Source organism: Daphnia carinata, chromosome 8 (assembly GCF_022539665.2).
Source record: "Daphnia carinata strain CSIRO-1 chromosome 8, CSIRO_AGI_Dcar_HiC_V3, whole genome shotgun sequence".
In the NCBI taxonomy this organism is placed as follows: Eukaryota; Metazoa; Arthropoda; class Branchiopoda; order Diplostraca; family Daphniidae; genus Daphnia; species Daphnia carinata.
Genome location: NC_081338.1, coordinates 3,361,144 through 3,386,874, shown reverse-complemented (window position 1 = coordinate 3,386,874; position 25,731 = coordinate 3,361,144). Strand labels below are relative to the sequence as shown.

The following is a 25,731-nucleotide window of genomic DNA, read 5'->3' as shown; positions in this document are numbered from 1 at the left end:
GTGACGACTATAGCTCACGAAACGAGAAGAAAATTATTACATTTTACTAAACGATGACTTTATGATGCACGTACTTATCGACAAAATTGACAGTGCCTTCAAATTTGATGATGGCAATGTCACTGTTAAGTTTGCCTGGATAGTATTCCGGATGGATAGCGGCAAAGACTACGTCCCATTCGATGCGAGAATACAACTTCGATTCACGGTTAACATTCGATTCACCTAAACGCATTTTCAAGTCACCAGTAGGGTTCCTGCTTTTCCAAACGACTTTAGATGAATTCAGTGAACAGTTGAACACAATCAATTACCCTGTAACGCAGTGAGCAGCAATGAGGACGTGAGAAGGCCCTACCAATGCTCCCACACACAAGGAGGCATCCTCATTTTGATCTTTTCTCAAAACAACGCTTGTCTGGAAGGTCGAACTGAAGGAGTTGTTCCATTATAGTACCTGTCAGCAAACGTTGAAGCATGACAATAGCGTCCTCTGATTTGAAGGCCATCTCGTCTTTTGAGTATCACTAACTCAAAAATTGTTGAGTTAATGTATGATATATACATTTGATATGAGCCACTTTACCTCATTGGTTCCTGGTTGGTGTTTGCCTTCGTCTTTAACAACGAAATTTGGTTCGTCAGAAGATTGGTTCCGCTGAGATTGTTCAAAGTGGCGCCTCTTCGTGCGTAAAGCATCGGCGCTCAAAAGAGATGTCAAGAATGACAGAAGAATCGTCCATGACAACAGAAGCATTTTCGATCTCGTTTCTAGTAAAAGTGTTGTTTTAGCTGTGAGAAACTAACAATATATGCGACCCTTTGGTTTTTTCGCGAGTGTTGTACACGCCATACACTCGTCCCCTGTAACCCCCTTCGTATGAACGTTAACGTGTTTTGCAATGACATCTATGCACTATTAAAATTAGGCTATCATTTACGACACAGCTGCATTGGTGGCATAAGGTATTATACATCAGACTAAATCATTCAACTAGTGACTGATATTAGCCTAACATCTTTCAACTTACACATTGCGCAGCCACTCACACACCAGGACACGTTATTTTGTCGGCCGGAATCGGCCGAAATTGCAGTACTAAATAATCCTGTATAGAGCAATGAAATGAGAGATCGCGATTACTTAAGCGTATCAAAAATTAGTTTTACATTCAGACTATCTACACACATTTACAGTTACATTAAACAATTACAAAATTTCGAATGCAATTTAGCTTAAATACATTTCGAGCTTTAATTTTACAAAGTATAGCTACGTAAAATTATTGCTAAAAATTACAAAGGAAGAAGACAAAGCGGAAACTAACATACCTGACGAGCGATGCGTCCGAAGATGATGCCAAGGCATCATTTGCAGTGGAAGATCCTTGCAAGACTGTGAATTGTAGTGTTGGCTACCGCCTTATATACGCGTCGAAACGTTCCTTCCTGGCTTTCCCGGAATAAAAGTCTAGAGTAGGGGTAGAATTCTGAAGGCCGATAGCCGTAATATAAACTTTAATTTCCACGTGAACTCCGGGAGATAGCCGTTCCCCCTCGATGAACTCAAGCTCGTGCCCCTAAAATAGATAAATAACCTTGGGCAATTGGAAATAAAGAATTAAACACCATTTTATCCTTTACAGCTCAGTAGCTCACGCACCTGCACGATATGCACTACCGTAGTTTTATCGCTTTGATTACCGGTGTAGTGATTCACACTTTCTCACAACGATTAATTTTGCGTTCACCAATTCTATACCTTTTGTAATTTGTGGAAACACCAATCACGCACTAAATAAGCACTGCATCAACACTTGGTCTTGCCTCTGCACTCGTTTAGTTTAGTTACATATGCCATATTGTATTTCACTGGGTCACTTAGCTAAGTCATTGCTTTTTGCACAACATTACCCTGGCCATTTCACTTCACTATTTAATGCATTATTTAGCAGTAGCCCTTGGTCGCAAACCGTGTCTCTATAATGAACTGAATGTTTTCAATATGTCACACAATTTCCAAATGCCCCATCAATCCTTAAGACCTCCCAACTACTAATACTAACGAACTATTGTTAATAATAAATTTCTTTTTCAGGAATTTTGTTATGAAATGTGGTTCCTATTTCTGTCTGTGATGCCTGTTAGATTTAAGCTGCAACTTGCCGTGATGTAATTATTCAAAAGCAATTTTTTTTTGTTTTTTCTTTTCGTTTTTGTGCGATCAGGAGGGCAATCTGCGGGAGCCGAAGAGGACGCGGGACTTCGAGGATCATCGCGGGAGCTACAAGATCGTCGCGTAAAAAGGTATCAGTGATAAATTAAAGTGTACTAATTGTGTTTTTTTGTATTTTATGTATCTAGATTGGCCGGCCAAAGGACCGAAAAGGCCCAACGAGGATCGTCGTGGGAGCTACAAGATCGCCGAGGGAGCAACTAGATCGCCGCCCAGCCCCGAGATTCCGCCCATTAGAATAATGGAAAATCAGAAGATGATACGGTGGAGTATTGCCAAATCGGCATTTTTCTTACTTCGTACTATGCTGTGAAGTGTATGTTTTACAAATATCGTCTCCGATCCCTTTTTCCTTACCTTTGTTTTCCCTTCAAGCACTATGGATTATGGTCATTGCACCATACCTTTACCTCGAATTGAGTACGCAACTTCACTATACATTCACAGCTCATGGATCGTTGCCTTCTTATGTTACCTTTCATGCATCACGTAGGGAGGTTTGTTTTTAGGTAATGTAACTCCGCACTTTACATCGGTATCTCACTTAAACATCGGTTGGTGTAGGTATACTAATACTAATTGCTTTCAGGACAAACTGGAAAACGAAATAACTCATTCGGTTTGTCCAGCGTTTAAAAAAAATGAATGTTGGATTAGCTTCTTGAATCAATCTTGTTTTTATTCTTAATTTTTAAAAGATAGTGCGAAAGAAAAAAAAATGAACAACCCATAAATGAACCAACCAAATAATCCATTGCTTGCTGTCGGGTTGCGCACCCCGATTCGGCAAACTGATTGAAATACGATAGGGCGTGGAGCCAATAAAAGGCAGCCCTTAACCTATCTGACCCTCCCCGAAAAGCGCTGTTATGAACACGGTTGATGCTGGCCCGAGCCGGCGATCCTGTCAGGATCTAGGTCTGACCGGTAAGGATCTAGGATCATTGTAGTACCTAAATGGGATTTCCTACGTTGCAAATTGTAATTAGCAAGAAGAGGCTTCGTGCCGTACTATCTTCATTGTTTACCTGTATAGTCTGTAGTCTGTATGGCATGTTGTTATTTCATGTCACATTTGCTTGATGGCTTTTAACAGAATTACATAGTCACTTGTAACCAGAATTGCTTGTGATTACATCTGTGCTAAAGCAAGAGCCCCACTGTCAAGTGTTTCCATTGTTCACCTAATTAACTATGTAACCAAATTTGTAAGTTTAGGTTGAAGTAGAATCAGATGGCTAGATTGCTGTGAAAAGTTTTCGAATGGAGATGATGGCAAGTGCAAAGGCAATCGTGATTGATGTTAATAAGCATAGTACAAGAAGTAATGTACATTATTAGATGTCACATCAAGTCATACTTGTGAAAGTGTGACTATACCTCGGAGGTAATTTTTACTACTGTGCAGTATTATTCTTTGATATCACATTAAGTAATTGCATATATTTTGTGATTTTAAAAACTCTAGCTTTTTTATCATTTCTTAAGATGCAAAAAGCTTCAGCTTCTAAAAATATGCATATCTCAAACCAAGAGGAACTACCAAAGAGGAGTTGACTGTGAAATTGGAAGACAACTGAAATGATGAATGAAGACAACTGAAATCCAAAATAAATGTGGCACGCTTTTTCAATTACGAAGTATTGGAATTGGCAAGTTCCAAATAATTTTTTTTGGCACATTAGTCCGGTAAGGAGCTTCTTTGTAATTAAAAAAAAAAACCTATATTACTAATAAAAAGTACCTATATTAGTTGCTGTTCGCTGCTGATCAATAGTTGAACTAACACATGCTATATTAGATAAGAAAATGAAGGATACATTGGCCGTTAAAAGGTATATTACCCAAAACATTGTATTGCAGACATTTAAACTACAGTTTTCCTGTTTAAAATAGACCACTATGTCATGGCGCTATGAAGAGTGAATATTGTGGTTACCTTTTCTACAATAATGGGACAATCACCACGTTGGGCAATCAATATCTTGAAAGGTTATTAATTAATATTGGCTATTCGCCAGTCTACGTATTCATTATACTCTACCCAATAAAATAATATCATCCTTATTATTTGTTATTATTAAGGTTCTGCAACCACAACTTTAATCTGAAACCTTGTTCGTCATGCTCGTGATGGTAATCGCCGGAAACATGTAAGTCAGACAGTTTTCGATTTCTTCTAAATGGAAAGTGCCGCTGATAGTAAGCTTCCACAAATTTCGATAGATTTATTTATTTTTTTTTTTTTTTTTGCTTTTTCTGGTTTTTCGGGCTAAACTAGTCAAGCAGTCAATAGCAATTAGTCGGCAATGCTATTCGTTTCATTTTATGATTGACTTTGGTGAATGGCGATCGCGTCTTCTGTCTAGAAGTGATGACGCACATGTTTTTTTCCGCTTCTGCTTGCGCTAAGAAACTTCTTGTTGTACAAATTTTGAGACACTGTGTCACAGTGTCACATGGACGTGATTGGGATCGAAGTAATGAACTCGCTCCCACCAACCGTGCTACAGATTGAATTAGAAAATCGCTGGCTTAAGTTAAATAGCCCCATATACTTTTTATTTCGAATGGTAACACAAGTTTGACTCCGTGTTAAATATTTTTCTTATACATTTTGTCGCATAGAGTTTTGATCACCAAAGCGTTTAGCGAATTATCTATGATAAGCATTATATCATACAAATTCAGCGTAGAAACTGGGAAAATCTAGGAAATTCATCCTCTGTACAATGGTCCAGACTGGGAATAACCTGGCGCAGCAACATAACCCCTTTTCCCTGGAGCAGGTGCAGAGTAGGACGATGCGCTATAAGTCGAATAGGCTGGAGCTCTGTAGGCAGGCGCGGAGTAGGATGGAGCAGGAGCTTGGTAGGCGGGGAAAGAATACGATGATGTTGGTCTGTATTCAGGATATTTGGCCTCTCCATCGTACTTCACATCAGCGACGTATCCATTGTGGTCAGCTCGGTATGTAACATACTGAGTGCGGCCATCGGGAAGGGCGACACGATAAGAGCCGGTAACTGCCTTGCCGTTACTGCTTTCCGAATGGGCGTAATTGTTCCTGGAAGCATAGTCATTCACATCCCAAGCGAAGCTGTAAGGCATAGGTGACTAGAATGAAACGCGCAAATCGAACCATTAATTTCGTGTTACAAACGAATTAATAACTGGGGAGAATTGTTGATAATGCAAGAAAATAGGCCCTCACGTTGTATTCAATTGTTTTGTAAGACTGTTGCTGGTAACTTTGAACGGCAGCAATGGTGAAGAATACGGCGAGGATTGTGAACTGTCCGTTAATTCAAAAGCAGTTCATCAGTAGTCTGAATCATTGTACAAAAATTAAATTTGTGTTAATTATTTTTTACCTTCATTTTGGAGCTGTTTGAACGACTGATGCAATGAGACAACTGATGCTTTTGATTAAATGAGTTCGACCCTTATATACTAGATCAGAAACGCCATTTGTTGAACTGGAATTGTTATAAAGTTAAGCCATGGCTCCACAACGGCTACACAGAAAAAGGCGTTAAGTAAATGAATCTAAAGGGGAAAGTGAACCTACTCGTTTGTTACGTTCTTTTTTTGTTGTTGTTGTTGCCAGAACAGGTTTCATATCGAAATGTATCGACCACGCTTCAGCTCCAGCTCACGAAATTAGTTGCTTTCCATCAGATTTAATTTCACTCCTGTATTGGATGCGATATCTCCGACGTTTAATTTCATAAACCGCTCAATGTTGTCGAAATGAAATCACATAGATACTTTTATTGTCTTCGTTGATTGGCTGCGGCAAAAAAATTGTACAAAATTTCGTACAACTTGATGCAAAGCAAATGTTCCAAAAAAAGCGAATCGCGAAGCAGTCTCAGAATGCTTAATAAATATGCATCAGTTTTATTTGGAACTTACGCAGTAGCGCAAAAAATGGCACGGCAATCTTGTTTTTGTTGCGTATGGTTGAGTAATTGCAAAGTTAAACATGACTAAGCGACCAATTAGTGCCATTTAGCAATGACTTACTCAACAGACACGTTCGTGAATTCAAAATCTTTGAAAACTGCAACCTCTGTGCAACATCGTATAAACTGAAATGAGTTTACGTAAAGTTTTCCTTACATTTTTTCATAGAGTTCGAAATTCTCATTTTGATAGTAACACGCTAAGATAGTTCTAGCGCATAATTAACAAAGAATTACAGGTGAGGGCAATAGTTAAGCGGATTCTCGATTGAATATCGGATGTTCAAGCGGTCAAGTCATAAGATGGCATCAGTCCACCCTATTGCAAAATGAATTTTCGTAGGGCATATCATCTTGTGGCATTGAATTTCACGATAGACAACTTTTTCTAACCAACTACGAAGCTTTAAATTTTGGGTTTATATCATCCATCACATTGGATTCAGTAAGTCAAGGCCTTTCAAACTACGGATGCGAGTTACATTGGGAATTTTGGCTTTCCATCATTACGCTTGCAGACTACAGGAGTGAAAATAAGGCGTTACTTTTATCACCATTTGATCGACCGCGCCCTCTAACCCCGCAAAAAAAAACCTAACTCCCGAATGATAGCTTTGTATGGCTATCACCACAACAAGTAGTGCGCTTGCCAACCTGACGCCTATCCGTCGCGACTGTAAAGGGCGACGGCTGCGACGTTAAGTCGGCTGGCACCATCAAGATAAGCTCGCCAGCAAAAAAAAATTTATTTAACCTTTTGGTGACATTAGTTGCGAATGAAAGCAAGTGTTCAACCAGAGCAGCTGCCATGAGTAATGTTCCAAAGACGTCTGCGTTCCGATAATAAACGAAAGTAAATTGGCTCGTTGTTATAAAGAAGCATTCCAGACTTCTTACCGATGTGTCAAGGATTGACACTAAGTTTGTGTCGAAACTTGACAGGCAACTTTGAACTGGAAAAACGCCCTTCAAAATATGTCAAAAAGCTATTTCTCAAGATTTTATCGTCAAGGCATACAATGTGTTGGAACGTCGACGCTTTGGACACGGTTCAAAACCAGGCAATTAGGGCCCTGTGGTGACATAGAATGTCTCGAAAGACATGATTGCACACTGCAGAGCATGTACGGTGCCAAAACCACAAGCAATCTAATAACTAACGTTATCCATCCGAAAGTCCAAGTTTGGCATCAGGAGAAACGCATACTTAGCAAGGACGTGCCAAGCGGTCCACAGATTAGACACATTAATAGCCATGAACTTTGTGTAAAGGAAAAGCTGTAGTACTGGATTCGGTTGCGTAACTCGATCACTACACAACAACCAGGCTTCTGCATAGTAGCTCGGAGTAGGACTTTTTTAATTTATAACGCGGCACCAGCGTAGATGTAGTGAAACTATAATATTGTTAAGGGATGACACATGACTCTACCTGGAGTTATAGCTACATGCCGGTGTAGGACTGTTGAGTTTGTTACGTTTCATTGAGCGTAAGGTAGTATTGGTTTCATCACAGTGTAGGTAGTTGCCATAATATTATAGCACTTTGTAGTATAAATGAATAGTGACAAATTGGCATGGCATGAGTTGTCGTCATAATCGAGGGACAAGAATCTTTGAGAGCAAAATAAAGCCTCAATATATGTTGTCATGGGTTGGTATTACAGCGTTATAGGTTTCTATGGAAAGGGGAGCTTTGCGTACCAGGACTCAAGATCAGATCCTCCGGTAACTGGTTTTTGTTCGGATACTGAACACGCCCTCAGGTTTTGACTTTGAGGGTGTAACCAATTTGTCAGCTGCTTGAGAAACAATTTATATACGGGAAAGTGGCAATCAGTTTCGCCAGCAATGAGCAATGTCTGAAAATCCGTATTTAAAAAAAACTGACCTATATTTATTGGCGTATGGCCACCAGAATTCGATCTAGAGTGCTGCCACGAATGCGATTCTTTCTTTTCTGGAGACGCTTCGGGTTGAAGCATCATGCAATCTGATACCGTACCGATAGGACTAACACAGTCTTATACAGGAAAAATTCTAAACATTAAGTGTTCTTTGATTGAAATAACCCATCGGCATTACCTGTCTATGAAAGTACCAAATTACCAACGATTTATTGATCGTTTGATACGATTTTATTGATCATTTGATGCTAACCAAATCCAGAGTAAACACTCATACAGCCGAAGCCGATATAGAGTATTTGATTAGGATTGTTTGCGATCATGGCTTCAGCGCAGAAAAGAGAGATTTTGTTTTAGTAGATATGATAATTTTATTTCGAATTGGATATAGAAGAGTATCATACAGCTCTTTGCCTAAGCATTTAATCATCACATATAACGGCATACTATATGGCCGTAGTATATTCAATAGACTTAAATCAAAATCGACGTCTCGTAGTTATCTGTTGCAATACGAAACTGATTTTTTTATCTACTATTTAGCCTCGGTATGCAATAGATGCGGATTGAGTATTATAACCTGGCGCAGCAACATAACCTCTTTTTCCTTGAACAGCAGGTGCCGGGTAAGCCGGAGCACTATAAGCAGCATAGGCTGGAGCTCTGTAGGCAGGAGCAGAGTAGGATCGAGCAGGAGCTTTGTAAGACGGGAAGGAATACGATGATGTTGGCCTGTATTCAGGATATTTGGCCTCTCCTTCGTACTTCACATCAGCGACGTATCCGTTGTGGTCAGCTCTGTAAGTAACGTACTGAGTGCGGCCGTCGGGGAGAGCGACACTATAAGAGCCGGTGACTGCCTTGCCGTTACTGCTCTCGGAATGAGCGTAATTGTTCCTGGAGGCATAGTCGTTAACATCCCAGGAGAAACTGTATGGCATAGGTGACTAAACGAAATACGCACATCGATCCATTAGTTCACATTGTAACGAAATAAATAATTTTTAAAAATTGTTAACGTAACAGGCCTCACGTTGTATTCTGATGTTCTGTAAGACTGGTAACCTTGGACAGCAACAGTCATGACGAAAACGACGAGGATTGTGATCTAGCCATTGGTTCCAGAAAACAAAATATTTCAATTTTTTATTTTCTGTCAAACTGTTTAATTCTTACCTTCATGTTGGAGCTGCTAAGAACGAAGGAAAATAGGAAAACTGATACTTTTGACTGCTTCAGCTTTTCCTTTATATACTACACTGCGAACGCTGCTATTGCTATTGTTTTCCCATATAACTCGATGAAACAATTCAGTTATACGGAGAAGGGCGTTGGTGAAACCAAAACGTGAGGGGAAAAGCGAAGCTGCCTCAGTCTTCTTTTTTCCGAGTTTTTTTGGAACTCGTTTTGCAGAGGAATGTTGCAATTAGTCTCCAGCTTCAAGTCACGATACCAGCTGCTTTCCATTTCATTTAAGCCCTGTTCCTCTAGTGAAACAGTTATCCCTACACTCGATTTACTTTAATGTTTGACTAACTTGAAACAAGGCAGCTTAAATATAATTAACGGTCATAGCCTACTGTCGCAAATTCTTGATACACTCTGGAAAAGAGCTAGTTTCTCGTACTTCAAGTTTAAAAAAAATGTGCCGATCAGATTCCCAGATTCCAGATCATTAAAGTAAGACCATTGAATGAGAAAACAAATTTATACAGAACAAATAGCTCGAAGGAAATTGTAATCGTTCGTAATTTTATTCCGGCAGAGGAACGAAGGGGAAGCTTTTCGTTTTTGTAAACCAGCTTCCGCTAAATCCTTAACCTTCCATGTCCTGTTAGTCGCTATTACTTTGTGAACAGCATTGAAATAATAAGAGAAGCAAACAAAATTTTATGAGCTTTTTCAGTTAAAGCCACATTTCAAGTATGCATCTGACGCTAGATGGCACGGTATTGTTGGCTACTTTGTTGACGGCCAGGAGCCAATTTCTATAAATATGGTTTCACCATATGGCAATCCACCATTACCGCAGTTTACTATCGCCATCTACCGGTCGATAGCAGTAAAACAAAAAGAAAGGCCGCTATTATTTTTTTTTTTTTTTTTTTTTTTTGGGGGGGGGGGGGGGGGGTAAAACGGATTGCCATAGATTGCATCAAACTTACCCATTCTGCAATCCAAGTGTGCAAATGTTTTTCTTCGATAATTATTTTATTTTGCTAGTATGTTTGGTAAACTGCAATCGTGCCCAATATTTTTGCCTTTGCATTTTAGGTCAACTCTTAGGTGATCTATACCTGATCCTGTGTTTTAAAGTGATCTGCTTTCACAGCTACATTTCTGTGTTCTTTTTCATTGGTCTATGGTTCTGAATTGAGGCAAGTGTATCTCTTATGTTATGTCACTAAGTACTATAGGGAAAAAAATAACTGAAGTTGATTGAGATCTATTGTGATTCTCCTGATATCCATCTCAATAGGTTTTTATTTGCTTTTCAACATCCATTTCATAGTGGTACATGTGACTTTGATTAATATTACCATAAAGACTGCCAAAAATGGGTGTGGTACGGAAACCCAGAAATGGCATGAGTTCAACATCAACATGGATTAGGTACTTTTCGGTTTTTTGTCTATAGAAAAAGTATTTTTAATGCTATTATTTTGCATTCACAGAATTTTAGTGGGAGATCAAGTCAAGTCTGGAAGTGTTACAGGATGAAAGAGTGAGCCTACAGTTGAAAAAACACTGAGGGTGCATTACCATTAAGGTATGAGGTAAAGTAATAGAGTATGCACATTGTCTAATGAGAAGTACCATCTTGTGTAAATGAATCTTGTATAACAGCAATCCTTTATAGTTCTGTCAGAGCTAGAAGCCTCAAATAATTCTGCTTCTCTTGCAAAAGAACAACTTGTCCTTTACGTACAGAGTGTTGGTGAAGCTGGGTACTTAAATGGCCCTAAAGATGTTTCACTTCGCTGGCATTGCAGCGATGAACATCATACAGGATTTTAGGATGAACAGAATTTATGATGAAAGCCAACCATGTCTAATCTACAAAAAAAAAATTTATCCAATAGGAAAGGATTTTCATACTGGGAACACTACTATTAACAATGCAACATTCTACGGGTGCTATTTTTTCATTCAAGAGCCTTATACAATGATTTTCATCTGCAATTTGTATGGCCTTTCCCAAGCTTCTGCCAGAAGTTGAATCTATGAGTCATGTAAGTCACATGAGCAACAATTGAGATGCTTAATGGTGTTGTTTTTCTTTTCTCAGTATAGGTTATTAGTAACATTGGATCTGAAAAGATTCTTGGTTGGGGCAAGACACTGAATAAATTGTAATGATTGGATGGATGACATGACATTTCTATACTTCATTCGGATTCCCGAGACGGTATTTGATATTTAAAAAATTGAAGTGCATATCTGGGCTCCCTTCCTTTCCGTAGCCCCGTTTCCCCTTGACTCGTAATAAGCCCGTAGGGGGTCATGCCCCTACTGTACGGTATATATAAAAATAACATATACCGAGGTTTGGAGGGCTCTGGCCGGAAAGGGGACGTGGGGGTCCGCGTAGTCCGATGATGTGTTCACGGAGGGCGACGTGGCTACCCACAAATCCGAACTAAAGGTTAATCGCTCCTGTAAAAATGTTCCAAATCTTCGGCTCTTCTTCCGGCTTCTCTTAGCCAATCACCGGGTAATCTCCCCGGTGGGTCAACAAGGCAGTGTCTCCCCCTGCCTGGGTTGACGGCAACTTTTGAAAGGGCTATTATGCCTTTTTAAAGTTGCAAAAATAATTCTAATGTGCAGAGAATTGTCAATAAAATTTTTTTTATAAAATATTTTTTCCAAAATTTGTTTCTTTCATTGTCTGTTTTCGCTGTGTTCACACATTACGTTTATCAACTTTTTTTTTTATTTAGCTTGCTCAATTCATCGTTATTGTTTTTGCCACCGTGAGGTATCCATTATTCCCATAGGTTTATCGTTTATCTGTAAGTATTCAACTATTATTTATTACACTCTTTGAATTCTTCAACTTAAATTCAAGGAATAACGTGTAATACCTGCGTATTTTCTGAAATAATTTTAAATTTGTATTTTATTTTACTCGTATTGGAACCGATCCCCCGACATTCAGCGTGCAACGCCGATGCTCTAACATTGAGCCACGAGATATATCTAAGTTTTTTATTATCGCATATCATATGTTATCGTCTAGGATGTTTATGCAGTCTTTCACAAATATATGTTTATCTGTCTATTGCTTTCATAAGGTCCATAGCTCTGTGGTAGAGCCTTTAGCTGTGATATGTGTTACCTAGGGTTCAAACCTCAATAAATGTATAAAAATGAAGCAGAATAAATGTAGAAGAGAATATTGCAGTATTGCATTTCATCTTATTCTAAGTGTAAATGCAAGTCCGCAAGCGACTAGAAAAAAGCCAACTTGACATCACATGATTCATGCCTCATTGGTAGAGCATCGGCGTGGTATGCCGAACATCCCGGTTCGATCCCTGGATAATAAATGAATGCTTACAGATAAACGATAAACCAATGGAAACAGTGCTTCCATGCGAGCAAGCTAAAAAAAAAAAAAGTTGATAAACGTAATGTGTGAACACAGCGAAAACAGACAATGAAAGAAACAAATTTTGGAAAAAATATTTTATAAAAAAAATTTTATTGACAATTCTCTGCACATTACAATTATTTTTGCAACTTTAAAAAGGCATAATAGTCCTTTCAAAAGTTGCCGTCAACCCAGGCAGGGGGAGACACTGCCTTGTTGACCCACCGGGGAGATTACCCGGTGATTGGCTAAGAGAAGCCGGAAGAAGAGCCGAAGATTTGGAACATTTTTACAGGAGCGATTAACCTTTAGTTCGGATTTGTGGGTAGCCACGTCGCCCTCCGTGAACACATCATCGGACTACGCGGACCCCCACGTCCCCTTTCCGGCCAGAGCCCTCCAAACCTCGGTATATGTTATTTTTATATATACCGTACAGTAGGGGCATGACCCCCTACGGGCTTATTACGAGTCAAGGGGAAACGGGGCTACGGAAAGGAAGGGAGCCCAGATATGCACTTCAATTTTTAAATAATTAATACCGTAATACGCGGAAATACACAGGCGACTGATGGAGGTAAATTCAATTCCGTACTTCAAATTATTATAACTTTTCGCCATCACATCCCAACCAGAAACCTTCGCAGGTTCACTATTGCTATTAATCTAAATTAAGAAAATAAAACATAGATAAGCATAAGACGTTCTTATTGATATCGCTTACATATGGTACATAAATTCATCATCTGCCATATTCCTGTAGATTCCTGGCAGGAGCTTCTAAAAGGCTATGCAGTTGCAAATGATCACCATAGCCAAAACTTGAATACGAAAGTTTGGAAGAACCCTTCGTGTTGGACACAGAGATCTTCCATGGGCTTTCCGGTGGACGTTCCATGCACCATAAAAAACAGAGAGGTTACAAAGTTGGTTGTTTTGATCACTAAACGTTAAGGTAAACAATGTACCTGATCTCGGCAATGTTGACAACAATTTCCATTATAACATCATATCATCTGGTTTTATGGAAAAAGAATTTCGTAGGCGACAGTTCAGAATAGAAATGGTTGCACTCAAATCTATTGACAGGTGAGGATTAAGAAATGTCGCCTTAGGGAGTGCAAACCGCGATTTTCAAAACTATTAAATGCTTGTTAGCCATTGAAAGATTGCTGGCTGACGCAGACAATCGTTTGGGACATGATTAATGAGCTGCTTCGTGGATAAAGCTCGTTTTTTTAGTCCTCTCCAGGATGACATGAATTCCAACATGTTCTACACATGTATCAGCACTTAGCGATACACCCATTAAAACAATTTAAAAATTTTAAATAGCACTACTTTTTAATGTTTTTGACTCCACGATTCATCTTCGTTGCAATTGTCAAGGCAAGACAACTGACCTATGGTGATTTATTCATTGCACTTGCCATAACTGTTTTCCCACTGTATCAGCTTTTCTGCCAACAGTAGTTTACTAATACAACATGACGATTAAAATTAGAAAACTAAACAAACTCAGCAGAAAAGCATTACCAGGGAGTAACATCTTGGATGTTGACGAAGAATCCTTGGTTTATCATGTACATGGCAGAATATCCACATTGCCTGGATGGCGCAATCCTTCGCGTAATCACACAAATAGTAACTAAAGCATATTGAATTGAAACAAAATTTAAATGAAGTTTTACCCAACAGCCAGCTGCACCTCTGAATTCCAAAACTACATCTACACATTCATATCAAGCTTTTCCAGCATGTCTCACCTTTGGCATTTGTTTAAATCATTCCTTCAAAAATTTTTAATAAATGTAAATAAAGTAAACAATTGATATTAATGTGATGTTGGAGTACCATTTGGCTGTCAAGCATTCCATACAAGATAGGCATTTTGAAGAATCAGTGGCAGCAATCAAGTGCTACAATTTGAATATGGGCTAGGTGTTATAGTCACTGATGGCTCTCAATCCCTTAACTGAACCTTGCTCACTGATGTGACAATCTATAAAAGGATTTAAATCTTAATTAATGAGACATGCAGGATACTTATAAAAATATAGTAAAGATGGTACCAAATGCTGAGTTACTAGAAATTTTGCCTGGGAAATCTCCAACTGACCATGTGAAACATAAATCAGCTGTACTGCATTTGCATATCCATTGTTCAAGTAACCATATCCAATCCATATCTGAAGGAATGAATGAGAAAATTAAATAGGAATCTGGTCGCTAGATGGCCATAGCTGTAGAAAAGAAAAAAAGGCCAATATTTTTTTTTTTTTTTTTGGGGGGTAAAACGGATTGCCATACTTCATGACCATTGGGAGAAAATGCAAAGAACTCTACGCCATCTAGCGTGAGAAACAAAGTATATAGATCATATTGTATGTTTTTGATTTTATTTACTCAAGTAATTGAAGATTTATTCATCAACCTATTTTAATCCTATACTACTAAAGTACCATGAAAAAAAATGGCAAATGGCACCAAAATTACCCTTCTGAGTTACAAAAAAGGGTTGGAAATGTACAAAAACGTTTCTCCCAGTCGTAGAATGGCGCTAATGTCAGCCAAAAGGTGTCAGAAAACTGCCCACGTTTTTAGTATGGAGTTACCCATCTCTTCTTCTTCTCTGGTTTTCCCTGTTTAATTTTTCACAGCGACCTAGCTAGCAGTTAGGGATCGGCGTTCGGCCCCGATTGCCTTAACTACCGGAAGATACTTGCGCGAGACACATTTGTTCAGTTCTCAGCCCGTGAAAACAGAAAATAATAAAAGTAGGGCTTATTTAGTCGGGCGTGATTTTTTTACTTGGGACCTGGTTTGTTTCAGTACCACGTAGCCAGTACACTCTGGTATTTTACACATCCACCATTCTCTTATCATTGCCAGAGAACATCTCTTGAACTCCAGAAATGCAATGTTCTTTCCTCGAAAAAAAAAAAAAATAATAAAACGGTTGTTTGCTTTACTATTTTATTTTGTATTACAACCATAAATATATTTACCATAATAAATAGATGCGGCACTACAACGGTATGCGTCTCCGTAACGTAATATTTTACTAACGTAATTTAGCTATGTAAGCATACGACAAGAACTGTACTCAACAAACTCTACTCAAGTGTTCAGTAGAAGTCTAGAGTACAAGCCGTATTGCTCTTGCACGGCCTATTAATTAACCTCTATATGCTAACGGTACAGGGAGAGATACGTAACCTGGTGCAACAGTCGAACCTCTACGGGCGGAGGTGGCTGCCGGTGCTCGGTAGGCCGGGGCGACTGGAGCTCTATAGGCCGGAGAGGTAGGGGCTCTGTAGATCGGAGCAGGAGTTTGGTAGACTGGAGCAGAATAAGAAGACACAGGCTTGTATTCAGGATATCTAGCCTGGCCTTCGTACTTTACATCAGCAACGTAGCCATTGCTATCTGCTCTATAAGTAACGATCTGGGTTCGGCCGTCAGGGAGAGCGACACGGTAAGAACCGGTGACTGCATGGCCATTACTACTTTCAGAATGAGCGTAGTGGTTGTCGGAAGCATCATCGTTTACATCCCAAGCGAAGCTGTAAGGCATAGGAGACTGAAACGAATAGAATACATTAAGCTGTTAATTTAATGTTATTTGTTGGTAAATAATTAGTAAACATGGAACGAAGGCCTCACGCTGTATTCGGATGATTTGTAATTTGGTTGTTGATAGGCTTGGGCGCCAGCAACGGCGAGGAGAACGGCAATCATTGCGATCTGAATTCAGTATATTTCGTTTGAGTTATTCTTTGTTTGCAATACAACTTTTTATTGAGCTTTTACCTTCATGTTGAGAGTTAGAGGGAGAGCTGAGACAGTTGAACAACTGATGCTTTTCCTTCTTTAATCATTTCTTTATATACTGTACTACAGGGTTATTGCTCAAACGCTGTACTAAGGGACCAAACGTTGGCCAAACAGACAACGCGAGAAGAGGGCGTAGAAAAGTATGACATTGTACGTGAAAGTGAATTCACTTCGGCTTTTCGTTGTCTGTTGGCTATTGACAAATTTTTTGTGACATGAAACAAGTTTTACGTAGAAAAATTCAATACTCACATTTCCAGTTCAATCCCACGATCCTCGTTGTTGTCAGTCAGCGTGCATATCTTGGCATTGGAATACTCACGTTTGATTTACAGATTTTCTATAACGCAGTTACTAGAATAAAGGGTTCATAAAAATATCTGTTAATTGCTTTTGTGTGGGCGGGGGTTTGGTCGTGACAATTCATATTCCCCTTAGAATATTTGCTTTCTCCAGGTTATCTACGTATAACAACGTATACAGTGAAACTACCCAATACACCTACGGAATACATAATCCCACAAAGAACATCGTCGTGAAGGATGTCTTGGTTATAATTTTTATTGCTGACGGATTAATACATGGAAGAAAAAATTTCTTGTCTGCGTAGAATAAAGATAGACGCTAAAAAATTCATGATGGAAAATAGAAAAACGTCTCCTTACCGGTTAATCAAGAAAGCGAAGAGAATGGTTTGTTTTGTAACACGAAACCATTGTGAATTTAAAATGCCGCCGTAATTCCACGTACATGATTTTGTGTTGCTGCTTCCATGTCAAAATCTAGATCACCATGCTGTGCTCCATTTGATGCAATTGCGTCAACACCTGTTGTGGACATGTTACATAGACATGAATTCTTTAGGAACAAATTTTTAGTTTGACATAGCACCTTTTTGCATATTTAGGTAAACTTTTAACGCGTCCAAACGTGACCGTTAGAGCAGCAGTCCATGGGGAGCAGTTTTCAATATCACTGAATCATGCATGTCGCTTTTCTTCCGGAACCTATTCTGCGAATTGTAGCTGCAAAAGGCAGAAGTTAGCGCTTCTTTTATAAACTCACATCTGGTGAGAAAATCACGGTCCATGAAATAGGCATTTTTGAGCATCCTGCGTTTGCTACCTCGTCCGTTAGGGCCTATATGCTGATTCACAAATTAGTAATTGAAAAACTGTAAACAGTAGGAAACCGGTTTTCCACAGAGGTCGGTAAAAAAAATCATTACAAGAATTGGAATTCTGTAAAGAAACATGTTTTCAGCACTGGTATAGAACTTTCAGTCGACTTTCAAGACAACGCCTTACACTAATGAAGTCGGTGAACTAACTTTTTTTGGTCAAATTACCGTCAATCAATCCGCTCAACAGACACGAGGAAGATTAGCTGCCCTATTAATCTCCATGGTTTCACATAGTCAAACAATGTCACGTCTCCATTCGGCTTTGTAGTTTTACCAATTAGTGTCATACTTGTTCACTGAAGAAGTGGCAAGGATAAACCGTCTGTTGGATCGATGTCTGCGATTAGTAACTGAAAACTGAAAATAGGAAGACGATGAGGATGCTAGTGAAAACTTTGTCCTTCACCTTTACGTGCACCGTGAACCAACCAAAGAATTTCCAGTGAGGTTGGTGTCAAAGCTACTTTCGTTCGAAACAATATTGACGGGTTGCAACCATCGTTGGGCTTTCTTCCAACAAATGCAGAACCGATGGATGGTGGCCAGGAGAGCAAGAAAATGTAGACCTGCTCGGATGTTTAACTGCCAACTTACCACCTAATGGAAGTTCGAAGTAGATAGGACAGCTGTAAGGATAAAAGAGTGCTAATTACATCAAATTAGACTTTGTTATATTATGAAATTCCAAATGTACAATCACACTTGAGGCAATAATTCGGAATTTAACTTATCGATTTTGGCCAGTAATAAGTTGTTCTTTGAACTTCAATGCAACAGATTCCACAGGGCTATTTTCCAGACCAAGATTCTGTAACTTAGGTGTGCTCCACACAGAACAAACAACAGGTAACGATAGTGATTAAGCTCCATTTTTGATTTGCTTCTTTAGGCTTTCAACAAGTTTTTTTTGTTCTGCCAATTCTTGTTTGACCATAGCCAATTGAAACTCTACTTCACGAAGATCCTTTTTCATCTCAAGACAAGAGGAACAACTTTCACCTATCACAACAGGCTAAAATAGACCACATATATTAGAGTATACTCTTAGAAGAACATACTATAATATTACTTTGGGTTTGTCTGGATATTTTGTTCTTTTGTCTTTGATGAGGTCAACAACGATTATATTAGATATCCGCTTTCGGGATTCAGGGTTCATTTCAGCATCTTTCAAGCTATACTGTGATTTCTCACGCCCATAATCAACACTGATTATAGGTTGATCATCTATGTCATCTACATGACTCTGGGTTGCTGTGCTGGATGAGGCTGTGCCACTTGACGATGAATTTTTTATTCTTAATGTGGCTGTTTTTGTTGGTTTGCATGGCAGTGGCTCAAGCGTTAAATTGAGTGATGGAACTGCTGTTGCATTAAGACGCTTCACAGCAGATGCTGAAACAAGAAAATATGTTTTAACAACTATAGAGATCAACACATTAAAACAAACTTTTCCATACCAGTTGCCTCACGGTAACATTCAGGGGCAAAATGCATTGCACATATTTTTGCCTTGTCTCCTGGTATCCAATCTTCTCTTTCAATTATCTGAAACATTATAGTTATAGACTTTTATCTCTCATTGGCTGATCAGCAAATCATTTTTACCTGTAACCACAGTTTTCTTCTTGCCAAGTCTGCTGGAAATTCATGAAAAGTCAATGGCTCTGGCCACCGATTAGCCTCTCTATATGATCTGCAGTTGTTCACAGAGCAAATATTTCTTTCTCTTTTCTTTTTTGGCAACATTTCCGAACCATTGGTCGTAGAATGATATCGCGTTCAGTGGGTATCAAGATTCTTCAAGGCTTCAGTTACCTATACATTTGTAGTCGTACACCAGCAATATGCAAATATTAAAATGTCGAAAGATGTTTAGCATCGTGGAATGGTCAAGTGATCAACACGTTTTTGTCAACAAATACCATGTGGTTATACTAACTCATTTCGTTTCTCTTAGGCAGTTAGAATATGAAGTACCTTATATTTGGAATTGAGTTCACTGTGATGAAGGAAGAGATTGAATCCGTGGCAATTCACAGACGCCACCTATACTTCAAAAAGTTCGTACGTAAACGACCTAGCGTGCCGTAATCAGTTTAGCTTGAATATCACGGTCGGTTAAAAACGGTTTTGCATTAAGCGCAAAACGCAATTGGCGAATGAAAAGTTCATACTACTACGCAATAATATTTAAGGACTTACATTTTTTTTTTTTTGCATTTTGCAGTTCCTCTTCGGCGTCAGATGTCTCCCGTAAAGGCCAGACAGCAGGGGGTAATTTCAAAGCTGGGCCCGAACGTTTTTCATGCGCTTTTAAACATAAATACTTCATCAAACTTAACTGGCGACAAACTGCTATTCTAGGGTTGACAATGGTGACATTAACCTACGCTGATTGTATAAGATAACAGTGCAGTATAAGTTATCAGCAAAGCCGTTTGTTTACCATAAGGCATTAGCCAGATTTCTCAACTGCAATCAGAACCACAAATGTAAGGACTCTTGTATGTAATCTACCCCATGTGTTACCCTCACTTAGGATAACCTCGACTATGACAGGCAATAATTCATTGATGCGTTATATTAAAAATGTAAAGGCAATTAATGAGAGGCAATCCTCATTTGCGGTAAATCTTCCTCTAAAGGAATTAATTGATTAGCGTACGCAGACCAAAAACGGAAAAAGGTTGAAAATGCCAACCAGCTACTTTGCACGCTTGAATTTGGCTCCTCCTTTGCTTCCTTTCTTCGGTTCTTCGGCCTACTCGTAGACAAGTAAATTTTATGTACATTATATCATGTCATGGGGACAGGAGTCAAATGATTTACCTTCCGCTTCGATGCCGGCGTGGAGGGAGTAGATGGTTTGTTTGATGGAAGAACCTTAAAAAATGTATCGAGTCGGCCCTGAGTCTGCCCCTGTTTCGCTTTACACAGTTTCTTAGCTCCTCCGCGAATGCGTTCTTCGTTAAAATTTTTATCACCACACAAAAATGTTACTAAACCTTCTTCGTCTGGTTGATTCCATTTCAACTATGACAAAACGACAATTAACTGATGTCTTAAGAGCATACTAAGATTAACTTACGTCGATGGCTTCCGGATCTGAGACGTCCGGATTTTTGAACAGTCTTCTTGCTTCTTGATAAGGCCAATCTTCTGGAATGGCATATTTCTTTGTATCAAGATTTTCGATTACTTTTTCGATACATCTATGTTTGTCTATTAAGTCCTTGGCCCTTTTGGCACCGATGCCTTTAATCGTGTCACAGTAATCGCACCCCAACATGATACACAGATCTATGAACTTGGAAGTAAAGAAAATTTAATTATTTTGAATCTTCAGTATTTTTTTAGCATTTTACTTCATCCATTGTGTAAGACATGGCTTGTAGAACTTTGTCTAAATGGAACTCTTTGATAGGCATTTTTTTAGCTTCGCTATATGTCATATATCGCAACAAAATGTTGGAACCGAAAGTCAACGAATCCATATCTTCAGTTGCTGTAGCGTAGACCTTTCCTGCTTTCACCATAGCTGCACACTGAGCTTCAGCTTCACACGGTGCCTAACAGATAAATGAGAAATGTGATGTGGCATTGATGACATCTTAAGTTTAGAGAGGAATATTACAATCACCTCAATATATGGGACACCCATCAATGTGAGAAGTTGTTTGCACTCATCAGTATGAACTTTATTTACTTTAACTAGTCGTTTGCTCATTTTATCTATTTCAGCTGTATCACCTGTATAGAATGGAAACCAATTCCAGTGTCTTGCCCACATTGTTACCAAATAAGTTAAAATACCAGCATCTGTGGCAATCGCTAACTGCTTGGTTGCTTCTTCCCTCTTCTCTGCACGTTTGTTCAGCTCTCCCCCCTTCATCTCTGGAGGTTTACCATCAAAGACATAAACTGGTTTGATGCCATTATCAACCATCCGAATAGTTCGGTAAAACAGACCCATTAGGTGGCTATCAGGAAAAAATAATTAATTTGAATTACTGGCTCCTGAAGTGTTTAAAAAACAAACCTGGTAGTTTCACCATCAGCAGAAGTAAGCTGAGCCCCTTCAGAGCGGACAGCAATGAGGAACTGGTAAATACTCATTGAAGCATCAATAGCAACTTTCCTGCCTAATAATAAATTTAATTCCTGATAACTGAGGGATATATTACATTATAAAAGCTACCAAAGTAATTCTTTATTTCATTCTCTTTGATAGCAGCAGGTGCAGAATCTCCAATTAATTGGGTTAGTCCTTTAATACCCATTCTGAGCAATGAAAAACGAATGACGCGAGAATTTTTTTCCAAAATAAAATGATGAAGAGAAGATTGATTATACTATTTACTTTTTGAATACAAGCAATAGAATGTATTTTAAATCAATAAATTAGAAAGCGCTGCTGATTTTGTAGGACAACACACTCTATCACGAAAAGGCGCCAAAAAGCAGACGAGTAAAAATGATATTGTTGACGTTGCCGGATTTATTTAATACTGTCGAGCGTCAACTGACGCCAAAAATGGTTGTTGCGGACTATCCTCCATTCATATACTTTCCTCTGTCAAATCCTAATTATTTGATGCTATATGTTTCCATTTTCAGCGGGAGAAAACACGTTGGATCCGCGTTTAAGAATCGTAAACGATTGGCGCGCTGAATGACCTAAATCGTAAAAATTTCTTATAGCCAAAAGTTTGTAAGAATTAACTTTATAACTTAACTTAATTAATTTTACACTTTTGGCTAACGTTAGTAACATGCGACAGTAATACTTAGATTTTTTTTCCAGTTAGCTTTTCAATTTGAACCACTCATTGATTTTTATATGTTGGGTAAGTTCTGGTTAAGGAATTTTTGTACAGAGGCCGCTGAGCGAAACAAATAAACACATTTTTTATTTTAAGGAAGATCGATGGTAAAAACAGGAAAAGCGGAAATAACAGTCTTAATTTTTTAAACATTTTTTAGCATTTACGAACACATACCCATAAAACAATTTCAGCTCTCATCGAAATATCCCTTTGGTAAATCCTAACTATTAATGGTTTTCCTAATGAGTTGTCCCACATCCTTTTGATGACGCTGATTTCATCCAATAATACTTCACGGAAATAGTGCACAACAGCGGAATGAAGACCCACTGAACCCTTCGCCCAGCGTACTTATGATCCTCTTGAGTTGCAGCTGTGGTCAAAATCGATTCGTCAATTGACATGCAACTGATGCGAGATGTCTTATCTGGATAAAACCAAGGAATAGGTGGCTTGTTCAGTAAATCTTTGAATCGAATTTCTATTTTGCGTAGGGGAAAAAAAAATTTTTTAACTTCACTGATATGTCTAGCATGCGCCCAGAAGGGATAACGTGTCCCACCATCCGTAAAAACTGTCGTAAGCCATGTCAATGCCCGGCAGACATAGGCTTTTTTCCTGCTTTGCATTTGTGATATTTATTCATAACAGGCAAGAAATTTGTTGGGTGTGTGTCACCGCTTTTACCCTCGACGTTACAGTTTTTTTTTGTGCTAAAAATCGATACGGTCGACGCTTTCGGTGAACCCTAGGGCCTTCAACGTGATAACAAGAAGTTTGTGCCAATCACGTGATACCTTTCCAAATTTTCTGGCTTACTCGCCTGAAGAAAAACAATCGAGATATGTTATTTTTCAACTGGCTTTTTCGCAGATGACGTATAAAGTAGGTTACACAAGCTTTGGCTAAACTTTAAAACAACAAAGCTACTTTTCAACACGGTAAACAACAGCTTTAATTATAAAACGAAGCTTCAAACTTTAGCAATTCATTAGCAGGAATACTGTGACAAGCCTACTTTCGAAGGCCTGTTTGAGGACTAGAAACAAATCGTTGTTGATTTGAACAACTCATTAAACTGTTGTTTTTCAGCTAGTGAAACCCTCATTTCCTATTCGTATCACTCCTTTCTTTAAATCTATACCAGTAGGAAAAGTTCGAGTAATATGTGCGCTGTTCCAAAGTGCGAGTAAATAGTAATACGCCTGCTCAGCAAACAGATCGTTCTTGAAGATCGCTCTGCATTGCATAGCAGTAGGTTCCCTCAATGTTTGTCAAAAGGATTGCATCTCCGCTCACGATTCTCCGTCACGATTCACGGCTCTGCTGCGTCTGAGGTGTATGGGTTTAGTAACCGGACTGCACGCGCTGGTGGGACTGAAGATGTCTCCTTTTTCGCTCTTATTGTGACTTTTACGTTGCGATGTTTTACACCGTGTACCATTTCAGCAAAGAGCTGTGCGACATCTATAACATTTCCGTTGAATTCGTGATGAGAATTCTAGATCTGCATAATCTCATGGTACTTACCGCTTTGAGTGGCGGTTAAAAGCGACTGTCGCATCAGTCGCTATCCAGCTGTCGTTTCATTCCCACTCCATTTGGAAACAGGCTGATGGCGAATGTAACCGGTGGTGAGAGGTTGAGTTTCTAAACTAATCCGCATTCGGCGAACGCGCTTTGGTGTGTGCACTTTAGACAGCTGGACGGATGTGGAAGCAATTAAAACATAAGGAAAGAATATTTGTTTTAGTAGCGTAAACAGTAATGAATAGGTATCAAGCAGCTAGCTTAATAAATCTACTAACGATATCGCGATCGATAACTACACAAAGTATAGTACTTCATTCTCATCAAGAGCACGTCTTTACATGATGCAGTCTTGCTTTGTTTTGTTTTTTCCTTTCCAACTGGGTCATTTCACAAGAGGTTTCTTCCCGAAATAGACGAGTTAAATAAACAAAGAGTATAAGGGTCAAGTCAGCGTGACTGGTGATGGTGGACGAGTTTCACGACTTGCATAAAAGTTCGCGGTCGTGTTTTGGCTGATGTCGTCATCAGGCTTGAAAGTGTTCGACATGCGCTAACTTTATTTATTTTTTTTTATCAAGGAAAGCCGTCTTTGGAGATAGCAATCAGTCGCGTATGGTTACCAGGGTATAAGAGAAAAGTTTAGTACGAAAGGCACGTTGCTGGTAGAATCCCGCGGGCGAATTGCAGTCGTCGAATCTCGATCCCAAAGTTGGAAACGACAGACGGCGGAGAATAAGTTTAGCGACAACGACGGATTGGGATCCAGCGACCGATGAAATCTCTTGAACCCAAATTGAGTAAAACGTGTAGTACACAAAGGGCCTCATCCGCATATGCACTGCACCTGACAACAACCTCTGCAGCGGCCGAGAAACGGTTCCCTCTTTGGCTAAAACGACTGCGGCAGGATAGGCCTTGACACGAATTAGGTTAAAGTAAATAACAGGAACTGAAAGTAAACACATTTAGATTAATGATTTTTTTGCTTTTCCTCCGCCCGGATAGAATAACCTTATTCGATCAATGTGAAAACATTGGTATCTATCGAGGTTGGTTTTGCTGGAATTTGGAACAACGATGATAGTTTGTTGTGACTGCTGCTCTGCTATCTTCTGGTCCACTTTAATTTACCCTTTTCTTTGATAGATTCGCTTTTGAAGCGTAGAAAATCGGCCGACCGCACTTTGAATATAGTGATAGGTGACGGTCTGAATTTAGTAATAGGTAGCGCTCTGAATTTCGATCGCATGCTGTAATAGATCCTGCATCGACCAATACGCTGGAACGCGTAAGCAAGCTACGAGGAAAGTGGTGAATAAATTTTAAAGATTAATTCAATTTCCAGTTGCGCACGCTGAGAATTTTTCCCACGACATTTCGCCCATTTACAGCGTTCTGATGTTTGTTTAGGCTTCCGTTATTCCAAGAACAATCCCGGAGACAAAATGACAAGGAAAACTAACGGATGGTTTTGAGCAATGGAGCACGGCGACGCCGATAGACAGCGCGCGTAACACGGCCTAGTTACGCTTGTCTGAAACATGCAGCTGCGTATAAGGAAACGAAAATACGTTAAAAATAGATTCGGCCGGCGCACTAGCTTAACGCTCGACACACAGAGAAAGAAGAACTATACTTTTACTG

The 25,731-nt window shown here is 39.2% G+C and overlaps 5 protein-coding genes and 1 long non-coding RNA gene across 7 annotated transcripts; 1 reads left to right on the top strand and 5 right to left on the bottom strand.

The window, feature by feature from the left end:
* The first annotated feature begins 3,213 nt into the window (after positions 1–3,213).
* On the top strand, positions 3,214–4,500 carry LOC130704327 (uncharacterized). 2 transcript variants are annotated; one of them, XR_009004930.2, is made up of 5 exons: positions 3,214–3,623; positions 3,725–3,925; positions 3,990–4,071; positions 4,133–4,228; positions 4,322–4,500. It is a non-coding gene; the product is annotated as an uncharacterized LOC130704327 (long non-coding RNA). The 2 variants fall into 2 exon arrangements; XR_009004929.2 differs by having other exon boundaries at positions 3,705–3,925.
* Positions 4,501–4,776: 276 nt separating this feature from the next.
* LOC130704325 (cuticle protein 18.6-like) lies at positions 4,777–5,741 on the bottom strand. Its single transcript, XM_057525800.2, has 3 exons — positions 5,611–5,741; positions 5,451–5,531; positions 4,777–5,353 (listed from the first exon to the last, which is right to left on the bottom strand). The coding sequence occupies exons 1-3, from the start codon at positions 5,614–5,616 to the stop codon at positions 4,955–4,957; spliced, it is 486 nt and encodes a 161-aa protein (XP_057381783.1). The 5' UTR covers positions 5,617–5,741; the 3' UTR covers positions 4,777–4,954.
* A 2,718-nt stretch (positions 5,742–8,459) lies between these two features.
* Positions 8,460–9,362, bottom strand: LOC130704323 (cuticle protein 18.6-like). The gene is made up of 3 exons (XM_057525799.2): positions 9,288–9,362; positions 9,145–9,219; positions 8,460–9,058 (listed from the first exon to the last, which is right to left on the bottom strand). The coding sequence occupies exons 1-3, from the start codon at positions 9,291–9,293 to the stop codon at positions 8,651–8,653; spliced, it is 489 nt and encodes a 162-aa protein (XP_057381782.1). The 5' UTR covers positions 9,294–9,362; the 3' UTR covers positions 8,460–8,650.
* A 6,308-nt stretch (positions 9,363–15,670) lies between these two features.
* LOC130704310 (cuticle protein 18.6-like) lies at positions 15,671–17,383 on the bottom strand. The gene is made up of 5 exons (XM_057525788.2): positions 17,208–17,383; positions 16,795–16,896; positions 16,519–16,735; positions 16,372–16,452; positions 15,671–16,288 (listed from the first exon to the last, which is right to left on the bottom strand). The coding sequence occupies exons 3-5, from the start codon at positions 16,522–16,524 to the stop codon at positions 15,884–15,886; spliced, it is 492 nt and encodes a 163-aa protein (XP_057381771.1). The 5' UTR covers positions 16,525–16,735; positions 16,795–16,896; positions 17,208–17,383; the 3' UTR covers positions 15,671–15,883.
* Positions 17,384–18,379: 996 nt separating this feature from the next.
* LOC130704309 (THAP domain-containing protein 5-like) lies at positions 18,380–19,814 on the bottom strand. The gene is made up of 5 exons (XM_057525787.2): positions 19,706–19,814; positions 19,334–19,543; positions 19,186–19,273; positions 18,795–19,120; positions 18,380–18,737 (listed from the first exon to the last, which is right to left on the bottom strand). Exons 2-5 carry the CDS (start codon positions 19,472–19,474, stop codon positions 18,585–18,587), a joined length of 708 nt encoding a protein of 235 aa, XP_057381770.1. The 5' UTR covers positions 19,475–19,543; positions 19,706–19,814; the 3' UTR covers positions 18,380–18,584.
* Positions 19,815–20,221: 407 nt separating this feature from the next.
* On the bottom strand, positions 20,222–22,107 carry LOC130704308 (flap endonuclease 1-like). The gene is made up of 9 exons (XM_057525786.2): positions 22,089–22,107; positions 21,927–22,009; positions 21,768–21,870; positions 21,542–21,708; positions 21,369–21,478; positions 21,094–21,297; positions 20,817–21,035; positions 20,558–20,761; positions 20,222–20,489 (listed from the first exon to the last, which is right to left on the bottom strand). The coding sequence occupies exons 2-9, from the start codon at positions 22,006–22,008 to the stop codon at positions 20,433–20,435; spliced, it is 1,146 nt and encodes a 381-aa protein (XP_057381769.1). The 5' UTR covers position 22,009; positions 22,089–22,107; the 3' UTR covers positions 20,222–20,432.
* Positions 22,108–25,731: the final 3,624 nt, after the last annotated feature.

Coding starts and splice junctions, on each gene's coding strand:
- LOC130704323 (XM_057525799.2), bottom strand. Junction 9,059..9,144: donor ACAGAACATCAGAATACAAC/GTGAGGCCTGTT, acceptor TATTTCGTTTAG/TCACCTATGCCATACAGTTT.
- LOC130704309 (XM_057525787.2), bottom strand. CDS start 19,474: ATGTTGCCAAAAAAGAAAAGAGAAAGAAATATTTGCTCTGTGAACAAC. Junction 19,274..19,333: donor GAAGAAAACTGTGGTTACAG/GTAAAAATGATT, acceptor ATAATGTTTCAG/ATAATTGAAAGAGAAGATTG. Junction 18,738..18,794: donor AATATCCAGACAAACCCAAA/GTAATATTATAG, acceptor GGTCTATTTTAG/CCTGTTGTGATAGGTGAAAG.
- LOC130704308 (XM_057525786.2), bottom strand. CDS start 22,008: ATGGGTATTAAAGGACTAACCCAATTAATTGGAGATTCTGCACCTGCT. Junction 21,871..21,926: donor TGAAATAAAGAATTACTTTG/GTAGCTTTTATA, acceptor ATTTATTATTAG/GCAGGAAAGTTGCTATTGAT. Junction 20,490..20,557: donor CGCCGGCATCGAAGCGGAAG/GTAAATCATTTG, acceptor GTCTACGAGTAG/GCCGAAGAACCGAAGAAAGG.
- LOC130704310 (XM_057525788.2), bottom strand. Junction 16,289..16,371: donor ACAAATCATCCGAATACAGC/GTGAGGCCTTCG, acceptor TATTCGTTTCAG/TCTCCTATGCCTTACAGCTT.
- LOC130704325 (XM_057525800.2), bottom strand. Junction 5,354..5,450: donor ACAAAACAATTGAATACAAC/GTGAGGGCCTAT, acceptor GTTTCATTCTAG/TCACCTATGCCTTACAGCTT.